The sequence below is a fragment of the Agelaius tricolor genome, unplaced genomic scaffold (genome assembly GCF_023055355.1).
Source record: "Agelaius tricolor isolate 1412-34295 unplaced genomic scaffold, bAgeTri1.0.p SCAF_6, whole genome shotgun sequence".
Taxonomy (NCBI): domain Eukaryota; kingdom Metazoa; phylum Chordata; class Aves; order Passeriformes; family Icteridae; genus Agelaius; species Agelaius tricolor.
The window spans coordinates 21,067,625-21,080,112 of record NW_027269266.1 but is presented as its reverse complement, the minus strand read 5'-3'; the positions used below and the strand labels follow the sequence as shown (position 1 = coordinate 21,080,112).

Genomic DNA, 12,488 nt, shown 5'->3' with positions numbered 1-12,488 from the left:
GTCTCTGCTATACCAATTTTACCTAATTAGAAACTTCGCTGGCTTAAGAACACAATCTTGTTTAGAACATAATTTTCATATATGCAAGACTTTTGATGCTAACTAGAATTCTAAAACAAACACTCATCCTTCAGCTTCCATGGAAACCAAGGGAAAATAAGACAAAGACTCAAATCTTGTGATCTAATGTAGTAGAGGAATGAAGGGAACAAAGCCTTAACAAACTGTGCACAGATGTGCCATGGCAGATGCCTGAATGAAACACAGTGTATCCTGATGAACTACATAAACTGTATGAAGTTTGAGAATCAAAATGTTCATGGGAAAAGATGCAAATTATGTATATAAGGTGCATGATCACGGAATAAGTGCACTTGAAAGAAAACTCTAGGGTGACAAAAGTGTTTCTGCTATAAAATACAAAATTAGTATTTTAAAATATTTCATTTTCACACAAATATATTTTATTAATATTATTTATATTTATATCAATATTTGTGTATATATACATTCATTCAAAAAAATTACATCTTGTTTATAGACTATGTCCTTGGTCTAGGACAAAATCCTCTGGAAGATATGAAATCAGAGAAAACCATGTTATTTTTTTTCATAACAGAGATAACAAATATGGTTGTTATCTTCTTACAATTTTTCATGGTTTGTTCCAATTCAGGAGTCTTCACAAAGAATAATTAGAAGCATTCCTATAGAAGATCAGAAGAGTTACTATAAATGTATATATATATATAGCTAGATCTAAGAACTCTTCAAGAAATCTTTATATACAGCATGAAATATAGGCACTTCTCCAACATACAAAAAACAGGAACAAGTAGTCCCACTTCTTCAATAGTTTTTCCTTGTAAAAATTCCTTTTTAAATTATAAAAACAGTCTCTTGTTTATAATGGAGATGAAAAATGAATTTGTACATCCTCAGATAAACTATAGATAGATAAACCCAGTAGATAATTATAGAAAAAGGGAAATAATTTGTAGGTTGAAGCTTAGGCTGGAGTGAGAAAATATTAATTCTCATAGGAAGTTGATTATTGAAAATAATTCTCTTGTTTTGTTATGGCAATTTGGCCAGAAGTGATATTTTTAAAAAAGTTAATATATTGCTGGTCCTTTCTGAATACCAATCTATAATTTAAAAAAAAAAAGCCTAAAATATTTTTTTACAAAATCATCAAAACCACATAGTGCTCCATCAGTTTAGGTGTACAATATCTGTTAGCAGCATAAGTAACCTTTTCAAACTGTCAACTTCAGTCCTGGATCTAGATAGTTATTTGCATGCTAAAACAAATTCATTTTGCCAAGGGATTCTATGATTTTAAGGACAGAAAGATGGCCAAATGAGCTCCAGTTAAATGCACTGTCTCCTGTGCTAAGGGGATCATGCAAACCCTGCTAAAAACCAGTTAAAGAGAATTAAATCCTATGAGCTCACACATTCCACCCCAGACTGTAAGACTTCATGATATTCTTTTGCTATCAGAATCTATAACATTACAAATAGTCAACATTTTACAGGCATTCATCTTGACCTCCAAGCATCTATGTTACCTCCTAAGACCTGACCAAATTTATTTCAAATACAGTTCCTTCCAGTATCAAGCTACCTGTTCTGTATGCTTCAATTCTTCTTTGGTGAACAAAAGTAATTAGGTTTTACATAGCTCATTTAAGCCCCAGGGGTCCAGTCTCAATGGAAATAATTTCAAAAAATTCTTACTACACACTCTTAGCAACACAAAATCTTTGACAGGATAATGCCAAGAAGGCTATTTATCAGGTCACTCAATGCTTCATGGAATTTGAAGCAGGTGTTTGCTACACCCTCACAGTTGTTTTGCACATATTCTATTAACTGTGTCCCACAGTATTTTCTTGCTGCAAACAGTTACTCTCTTCTGGCAAAATACTTTACACCTTATTTAGTATTTTTTTCACTGACAATGTAATTGATTGCTAAAATACATTGAAGAGACATCTCAAAGACTACAGGCAACTACTTCCATCAATTCTGCAGATGGTACCTTTAATGATAACAGTATTCAGAAAATTTTTAAAAGTTCTCTCTATATACTTCAGAGGAAATACTGCAAGATGATACAAAAAAAAAAAAGTATCAGCCTGTGGAATACAGCAGGCTCATTTTAGAGTATTGTTTCTGTATGCAGTTAAGCACTGCTCAGAAGTCATGTTCTTGGACACTGGGCACCCAACTATATCCCAGGATTCACAAAAGAACTCATATACAAAATCTGCCACAACAACTGCAAAGTGATTTTCATATTTCTTTGGAAAACTCCCATAGGTGACAATAAAACGTTTTGCAAGAACCAACATACAGTTGGTTCTCAACTACTTGAATTGCAATGGATGAAGGCATAGACTGAATATTCATGGAACAGAATTCTATCTGAAGGAAACTACTGAGTTTTTTACGACCTCAGTGAAAACTGTCACTAAAATGTAACTACAAAAGGCTGGATTAATTATAGACCAAGTTATTTTGACTCGGCCATTTTCAGATGGGTTTCTAGCAGCTCATAGAGGATCACAAGTATGTCTAACTAAGGACTAGAAGTGAGGCAAAGAGAATGTAAACAGAATATCCCAGACATAAAACCCTCTCTTTAGTAATCCTGAACCTTATGGGTCTTTAATACTTGTAGAACATTCTGAATATGAAGGGCTATTCTTTTATATTGCCTTATCATGTCTTCCTTAGCTCCTAATATCAAAAAACATTCAACTCAAATTCTCTAGTAATTTATGATCCAAACCAATTTACTATGATCAAATTGAAACTGAGTGCATTTTAGTGGAGATAAACCTCTGCCAAAGCTGAATATAACCTGCAGTGAGGTACTGAACTCTGCAGTGTGTAAACCTCTGATGGTATCAGAAAACACCATCAACAGTGGTAACCTATGCATTCAATTAGGTTTCTATTCTTTGGTACCATGGCTTTATAAATGTTTACTCTAAAGTGAGATACCCTGTAATTGCAGAGACCATCCTCCAATACAGGTAATTTCTGTGCCAGTAAATCTATTATATATGAGTATTTACAGAGATAAAGGAAGGCGTAATACCAGAGGTTGTCTTATGAATCAAATAAAAATGACAAGTTATCCTGGCAATTTTCTGGCCAGATGGTGAATAGAAAGAATGACTGGCTTCAAACAGAACCATATGCTGCTGAGAATTTCCTACCTTCTCTTGCGGCACTGCCTTTACTACTGAACAGAATATTTCCAAACATTTGCTTTTCTTCATTCTTCAATTTCAAAACATGTTTCAATGGATGCTGTATTATCTGAAGAGACTGGGCTAATTTTGCTACATTTTATTTATCCATATTTTTTTTCAATTCCTCCACCTTGCTGTACATCCCAGAATAACTCTTCTCTAGTCAAAGTCCTTAGCTGCTCTTTGCTTTCATGCTTCCATCAGAGGAATGTCTTACCACATTCACCACTTATGCCTTTTCTCACTGAGGCATCCTCACTGTTTCTCCATACTGCTTACACACTTTCTGATTTCTCTCACTTTTCTTCATCAGTTCTCAAGAATCCTACCCAGAGTCTTCTTCTTAATCACTTGCTGATCCTTGTCTGTCAAAATCTCAGACACTAACAACTGGAATACCTTAGAGAAATGAAACAAGAACATGGAGCTTTACCACTTTAAAACTGTTAACTTTACCACTTTACAACTGTTAACTGTTAACTGCTAACAGTTAAGCTATTCTAAAACTATTACCAAAAGGACCTTTAAAAACCAAAAGACGAGTTACTAATCCAACCTTAGTCAATTAGCAGGTATTCTTCATCACAGAACTTTGAACTTTTCTTTTCTAAGAAGCTTTGTATAATAGCTTTTACTACCCAGGTGACTCAAGGACAATTTTACTGAGACACAGGTTAATTTCTTTTGCTTTTTTGGCATTAGGACATTCTTGCAAAGCAGCGTGCTCCAATCCATCGTTTCCAGACTTCCCAGAAAAGGCGATCTCAGCAATTATCTACCTTAGAAATAACTTTTGTTTTCTTCCATATTTAGCTGCAGAAGTCACAAAAAGAAGCAATCCTAAACCCAAGATTTTAATTGATTCCAGTTCATTTTATTACGTGGTCTAGGTTATTTTTACTTCTATATGGAAAAGGACACTATGAATGTCAATACCTAAAGGACACTATGGATATCAACATCTAAAGATATCGGGGTGCAACAGAATAAAGACAAAAATATTGTCTTTGTGAAGAAAAGACAAAAAGCATTCATGAAACAAGAGACCCAATAAATACCAACTAGCACTTCTCTAAGAAATCTAGTAAATTATTCCTCCAACAGCGGATGGAAACCTTAGAGATTACAAATGAGTTCAGATGGAATGTAAAATGTAATGGCTAAACAATGATAGTTCTTCCAGAGTTCTTCCAATTAGTTTCTGCAACTGAAGAGAACACAGGGGGATAGAGGAACCCACCCTTAGGAATACAAAAGAAAAAAAAAAGGAATTGGATGACTGAAAAAAAACCCACTTTGTACTCTAAACACTTTTGTCCTTTCTGAAAAGAAACTCTTCTGCCTTCACAAGGGAAATAAGCTCTCAGAGGAGTATCTCTCTTTCACTTTCTGATATTGAGTAAGAGATGTATTTGGAGATGCTAATTCCCCTGGGGACTTAAAATCATACTAGAAGAACTGCAGGGAGAATAAACTTCTACCCACAAACCTACCACAGAGAAGCCCAGCCAAGATTTTTAGATAGACAGGCAGTATAGTCAGATGTTCTGAGTCTGTATTTTGTGGTACAGAAAGAACAATTCTAAATATCAGTTCCAGTAAAAGATGAAATAAATAAGTAGAATCAAAGTTTAGCTAGAAAATGATCCTGCATAATCCTTCCAGTAATCCTGTCTCACTCTTCTGACACAGCAACCTACAACAACTTAATGTTGGGTGAAAAAGCAAACAGCTCAAAGCTGTAATTCTCCATGGCAGAGATTAGCCTGAAACTGCCTATTACAGTGGCTGCCACTTCAACTCAGCAAGCTCCAATCCAATTACTGTAATACAGGCTCTGGGTCCAAATCATTGCACTTGCAAAACTAAAACCGGTAAATTATGAGATTCACTGAAACACTTTCAGAGTTTTTCCTCTTCTATTAATATTGCAAAGACTTTAGCCATCACCTTCCAACTACAAAATACCAATTATTTATTTAAGTAATATGAGTAAGGAAGCTACAGACCACATTTAAGAAAGAAAAATGCTCTCCTAATTGGGAGCAGGGTGTTTTTACTTTTTTGTGGAAATGAATACTGGTATAAAAGTCACTAAGTTACTCAACAGAGTCAAATTACAAATTCACATGATTCTAATGCTTACTCTTTTAAAGCTACATTTTAAAAAAGAAACAAACCACCTCCACCAGCAAACCAGAAACCCCAGTGCATCTCCATATTTATTTATTTAAACAAAAGACAAGTTGCTTTGGAAGTAAGACAGACCTCAGAAAAATCATACCCCATCTAAAGATGTATCATACATACAGTCTTTAGCAACTGAAACGCAGATATTTTTTCCAATTCTAAAATCATCTCTGTCTTGTACTGTATGCATTTAGAGGCCAACACAGGCCACTAGGACCAACCTGATCTAATTAGACCCGCTCTGAGCACAGGATTGGACCAGACGACCTCAAAAGTCCCTTTTAACCCAAGTTATTCTGTGACTCTGTACTTTACCCTGTTCCTCCCACTGTACTAGAAATATTCATCCTAACAAAGGAAATACATTAGCAGAGTCCATCTGCAACTTCAAAATATATTTGATCAAGGAAATTACTTCATACAGTTGTCATATTTATGCAGACTGTTGCATTATTAAAACAACAATTTAAATGATTCTCTCTAAACACCTCTCTTCCCTAGCAGTCCTCTCTCATTAGCTGCAGATAATCTGATTCATTTAATAAAATACATCTTTCTCTTTTCCTAGAAGGCAAAGAAGTCATATCTTCATCTATGAAAACAGTTATTTTGTTATCAAATTTCTTACCTCCTCCAAGAAAATCTGAGTTGAACAGACAGTTTTACTGAGTTACTACAGTTTTGAAGTCTTAACATGAGCTTTCTGAGAATTAAAAGCTACATTTTAAAGGCACATACCTACAAGGTACTAGGTTAAAAATGTCTAGTGTATTAATATATAGATATATCTATTACTTATATATATAATCCAGTGTATTATAGGCTTAAAACTGTAAAATAAATGGATCCATTACTTTACAAGTTTTCATTTGCATGTATCATTTAGTCCATCTGCCTCTCCACCATGGTAAGTTTGGGGGTTTTGTTAACAAAAATGCAAAAACATTTCAAAAAGTGTAATTTCTCAGTTAGTCCTCAGTTGCTGGAAATTCAATAATGGAGCCAAAATTGTTACAAATGGACTATCCCAGCACAGGACTGGCAAGTCAAAATGCAGAGCATTCATCTGTACCACATCTCTCAAAAATTACTATATTCACCTGCACAGAGCTGGGAATTTGCATTGAGATGCTTCCTCAGAATGCCACTCATGTCATTGCAGAAGCAGTGGTTTCAAAAATGGAATAAGTTATTTTGTAAATTATATTAGCCTTTCTTGTCCCTTCTGTCTGTTGGATGTTGAATTCATTACATGAATTCATGTCCACTCAGAACTAAACTAGACTGCCAGTGTATATCACACAGCATCTTCCAAACTTCCCAGAGCAAGTACTTTCAGCCAATGGCAATTAGAATTATATTTCTTCAAGTAGTAAAAGTAGAGTAACTGTTCACCAATCTCTTAAGCCACTCAAGTCTCAGTAGTGATTTCTAAATTCATTCCTTGTCCTCATTAACCAGAGCGACTCAAATTACATCATGAATACAAGAAAGATGTTTAGTTTCACATTTTGGTGTAGCCATAAGTGCAGAAATCAAAAATCCACTTCAATCCACAACTTCTAATAAAACAAAATTAATTTATGCACATTTAAGGAGTATAAGCAATACAAACACACTTCCCATACCCCACAGGGAACTGACTACAATAAAAAAATTATGCCAGCAGGCAAGTAGAAAGTGTCTTCTCTGGACATACTACGTCAGACAGAAGAAGAAAGGAAATAGTGTGCAAAATCTCATCCAATTCCTTTATTTCCACTCTCAAAATGAATGGATTATTTTATGCCCACTCACCCCCAAAAGTGACTCTAGCCTGAGACAAACTTACCTCAATGGTGTAAGCTGGGGTGTGTTTGATAATTTCTCCACTATGCAAAGTCCTGATAATAGCAAAGTCAGCAGTAGCAGCTCCTCCCCTTCGACTGCTGCATGTGGATATTTCATCACTTCGAGATCGATCACTTTCAATCCCATCTTGTATTGATTCTTCATCTTTGATGTTTGCTGTTTTCTTCTTCTTTTTCTGCTTCTTTGATCCATTTTGACCATCAGTTTGTGCCTTCCGCTGCCTAAATTGGGCAAGCTGTAGAGAAGACAAAATCTTGTTAAAGGTGAAAGTTTTCCTCTTTAACTAATGACATTCTCTACAAAGCCTTACCCACTATTCTACAGAAAGCTTCCAATTAATCACTAGTGAAAACAAGGTGGAAGTTAATATTGCATATGTGAGACAGACCCAGATTATTTTTCCATTTACATACTTTGCTTAAACAAAATCTTAAATGTAAACCAACACCCAGTTAATTAATTCCTTTTCAGTTTCATACCCCCAAGTTACTGTTCCATAGACTGATACCTAAAAATCAAGACATTCAAAGGTAAAGGTACAAATGTCATTATAAAGGACAAATGCAATGAAATAACCTGATCTCATTTTTCAATTTCATAGGAACTTTAAAATAATTTACAGAAATTCCTTTTAATTTTTATTTCAGAGACAGATAAAAGCAAACTTCTCTTCAAGCAAGTATCATATGAAGCTTTTAAAAAAGTTTGCTATAACACAAAAAGCTGATCAAGTTACTGAAAACACAAAGAAATATCAAAGTAGCAAAATACTTATTAAGAGAATACTCTAAGACCAGAAGGTGAGCAGATTACAAGACACACTACCTTGTAGCAAAACATGCTGATGAACAAAAAGTCACAGGTGAGCCAGGCACACAGTTTAAAAACCAATTAGTATGTAAGCTATTCAAATACAGTAAGACACTGCCTTTTGAAGAGCTTATCACTTTTAATCACTTTACAGTGGTTTACACAAGAAAATCCATTTAAATTTTTTTTTTCTTAACAAGAACAGAAGTTTTGTTCAAATAAGTAAAACAAGCACATAGGGGTTTACCAATTAAAATTCAAAATGTAAAAGATCTTATCAATAAAATCTGAAAACAAGAATCATTACTTTCCAATTGAAGCATCCAACATTATGTACTACAATACATTTCATAAATGTAGTTCCAGCATACAAATAAAGACCCTAAAACTTTAAACTTTCAACATCGACTAATAAATACTCAAATACCATGGGTTTTTTTAATAAATACGCTGTAATTGTAAGAAAACAAATATAGAAAAGACAGCGTATTTGCTTGTGATATTCACCAGTCGAGAAAGCCAGGCTTCCATCCAACTTCTGCAGGAACATCCAAACAGAACAGGACACACAGATCCCCTTTCCCAGTCACCGTTCGGTTACAGTGCAAGATGTCACCTGAAGAGCTTTCTAGTTCTCATCTGGCCCCAAGAGAGCTGAGAAGCCCCAGTCTAAATGCATCACTGAGAGATCAGCTCTGACTTGTGGCTGGTTTATGCTTTTGTCCTTTTATTTGTATTTCTTTGTGGGTTTCTTCAGCCTCCTCTCCTTTCTTAGGATGACAGCTTGGCATATGGCTCCTGCTCTGTTTAGAGGAGGAGGACCTGAACATGTGCTGAGCCAAATATGCTCACCTAAGTACTTAATACTTACCTCCTCCCTACTACTTTTCTAATTAGTTCAAATTTGTGATTTTTTTTCTATTTTTAAAATATGTATCTTTTGTTATTTCACAAAAAATCCAGTAAATTAAAAAATTCTAAACAAGAAAAGAAAGGTCTCCTTCTACTTCAAAGTTTAAGAGAAAAAAAACCCCAAAACAGCCAGTCAACCATCCCTAAACCCAACTAAAGAGACATTTAGTTTCTCAAAATGATTTAGTTTCTCAAAAATGGGAAGGATAAAGTTTTCAGTTGTTCCCTTAGGATATTACTACATTCTCCTAAAACTGTAAGTTTATCTCAATAAAATATTTTCAGTTTTTCCAAAAGAAAAGCAGAATTTGTTCAAATGTTCCAATGACATAAAGCAAACAACCTGACTTCAAGAGTAACTACAGAGAGATTTTGCTTTTTTAATGTTTTATTTCTAAGTAATAAACGACATGTGGTGCCACTGGTCAAGAACTCTCTTCTCCAACTTGATTGAAATCTTCTGTAATGGAAAGTTAAGTTGGCTTTTTAAAAGCAGCTTTACAGTCTTTATTTGTCTACAAAATTAGATGTGTAGCTCAAGGACAAATGAATTACTCCTTGTCTCTCCTCGAGTATTTCACATATTTTAACTGAAGCATCTGGGCATGCCAGATTTCCCTCCTTTCAAAGTTGTCGACTTTCACTTCTTCAGAATTAACAGATTAAAACCTACCATGGCAGTTATAAGCAGATCCTATTTTTTTTTCTGTTTAAACACTGATGAAGATGAGCACATATGAAAGCTAAATACATGTGAAAATGAAAATGTTACATTCTTGTATTACACAAGTTCTTAACTGACAAATTCCATATGAGGATCTAAGACTTTGGAAATAACCTCACTAGTAGTGACGGATGCATGCACAAATCATAGCACTTTTAACCCCACACATTCAGGTACACAAAGAACTGTCCAGCTACTAATGCAACATAACTTTAAATTCATATTTTTAATCAAATTTTAAAAGCTAGAAATTAGAGAAGCAGCACAGCAAAAAGCTACTGCTGACCAAACACATTCTGTGATGCTCATATCACAAGGGAGCCTCAGATACCAAATTCCTTCTCATGAACTACAGTCGAGGATCTATTATCGTTTCAGTGACAAGCAGGGAAAAGTCCACCAGCAGTTATGGGAGCCAAGGAAAACAAATTCTTTAGAACTAAAATTTTCAATTAAAAATACTTCCAGATTTTGTATTTCTAGAAAAATAGATTTTGCTGGTGTGAACAAAATGTGAAACAAATACACACTGATACAATGTCTTATCCTGTCTTCAGACACACCAGCTTAATTATGCCACAACTAAGCCTGTGGAGAACTTAATGCTGCTTCCATCAGTTCTGAATCTGCAGTTTTGAAACAATTCAATGTCAAGTCTCTGCTGAGTTACAAAAATTGCAAGCACGAGCCAAGTACGTAAATGCAGGAGGTACTCATGGAGGAGGAAGGATGCAAGGAAACAGAAGCTGAAGGACATTCAGAACAGGCTCTCTGCATTGATACACCTCTGAGAATCAACAGAGAACGAGCATCTTACCCTGGGAAAGCATCGGGAACACAGTCAACCATGATCCACTTGACACGTTTTTAGCACATATGAAAGCCAATCCAGAGCATTTTTTAACACTATTCACCTATCTGTCAGGACATTGCCTTCAGCTTCTCCCATCATGCTGATAAGACCTTGCTTGGATCCTGCAAGTAGTACTGAATTCTGTTAAACATTTCATCTGTATTTTTCAGTAGTGAAGAACAATCGATTTCGCTCCTTGACTCTCAGCTTCAGTAGCTAAATAAACTAACAACTTGCAATTCGCAGCTCACAGGTTTTTCAAGTCCTGCTTCTGGGCAAAAGCCCAATACTCTTGGAAACAGGCATCTTCACTTCATAGCATTTAGAAAAAAAAAATTATTGTCTGAAATATCCTATCAAATCTCCAGTCTACAATGAAACGAGAATGAAAATATGCTTCTTTCTTTTTAATGCATAAAAGGGACAATAAAATGGTGCAGGAAAAATTATTTATTTCCAGATTTTCAGAAGTGTCATTTACAGCAGCTACTCAGCTTTCCACCAGTTTGAAAAATGGGAAATGGATATTAAGACTAAATTCTGTCACAAGATGTTGTTTCTTATAAACAGAAAAACACTGAGAGTCACCAGTGTTTTTTTACTCTCTTGTAGTCACAAGAGAGCAGCATGCAGACTGACAATAGGTATACTTTTCAAAATCATTTCCCACAGCAAAAGAACAATTGAATAGAAGAACTTAGGTATTCAGATGATACACGCATTTACCTAGTTCTAATTATAACTTCCTTAATCCCAAACCAATATACTAGCACCAATTCCCACATCACAGACTGCACCAAAATTACCAACACCCTGGTACAACATTATCTTCACTTTTAAATGCCAGTATGCTCCAACTGGCAGAAAGTCAGAAATGCAGAGAAGAATCAATCGCTGTTAGGAACTAAATACTTACTCTTGAGACAGAAGAGAACTAACTTGCAGAGTGGAGGGGATTACTTGTGTAAATCATGTAAGTTATGACAGTTAATGTACTGCTATAATTACAACAGCAGCATTATTTATTTATTCAGCTACCTTCAGCAGATTCTGACCTTTGGCACTTGTGCCAGTAATCTGGACTGCTGGGTAACACTGTACATTGATTAGTTTCAAATATGGTCTGACTGAACTATTTCTAGAGTAAAACTCCATGGTAAAATAAAATTTGGCTCCAACATAATGTGAAACTTTATCTCTTAAGCACTTTAAAAAAAGTCTGATCAAAAGCTGCAACATTTAATCACTGCCTGGACACCAGTAGAGGACAATACTGAAAAACATCCCTGAAAATCAATGAAGCTACATTTGTAAAGCATCAATAGCTATATTTTTAGTTCACATGCATAAAATACTTTTTAGAACAGAAATACATTCTACACTATTTAAAACTGGGTGTTGTTTTATGAATGCTTGTTATTCCTTAACATTCTCAGAAAATGTAACAGATCTGGACAGCCTCATTTTCAGAGGTATTACAGTTAACAGAAATTGAAAGTGCTCAGTGCTTCCAAGGAAGGATGTTAGGAAATACTATAAAACGTTTGCTGTGGTTACTGTCAAAAAAACCCCTTCTAATTGTGAAGAAATTCATAGGCATAGCGCATCCTGTACAAGTACAGCTGTACAGTCACACTTCATGTACCTGTACACAAACATTATTATATTCCAACTTCAACCTTCTAAAATCAAACTCATCTCCAATTCACAGCTACAGAAAGAGAAGGGTCTGTTCATCTCTCACAGCTTCTTGAGTACAAACCCCTATTTCTTTTTTTATATTCATTTAAGGAAAAAGTATAAAAGGATGAGTCACAAACTTACAAACTGACAACAAAAAGGAACCTCAGACAAGCTGCTACAAGCAAGTAATTACACT

The 12,488-nt window shown here is 35.0% G+C and overlaps 1 protein-coding gene across 6 annotated transcripts in view; it reads right to left on the bottom strand.

Moving 5' to 3' along the window:
* The window catches only part of AKAP9 (A-kinase anchoring protein 9), a 105,217-nt gene that overhangs the window by 72,654 nt on the left and 20,075 nt on the right, over positions 1-12,488 (bottom strand). For all 6 annotated transcript variants that reach the window (XM_071428977.1, XM_071428979.1, XM_071428978.1 and 3 more), the window contains exon 2: positions 7,291-7,545. In XM_071428977.1, the coding sequence (XP_071285078.1) occupies positions 7,291-7,545 (255 nt within the window). The remainder of the gene's footprint in view (positions 1-7,290; positions 7,546-12,488) is intronic.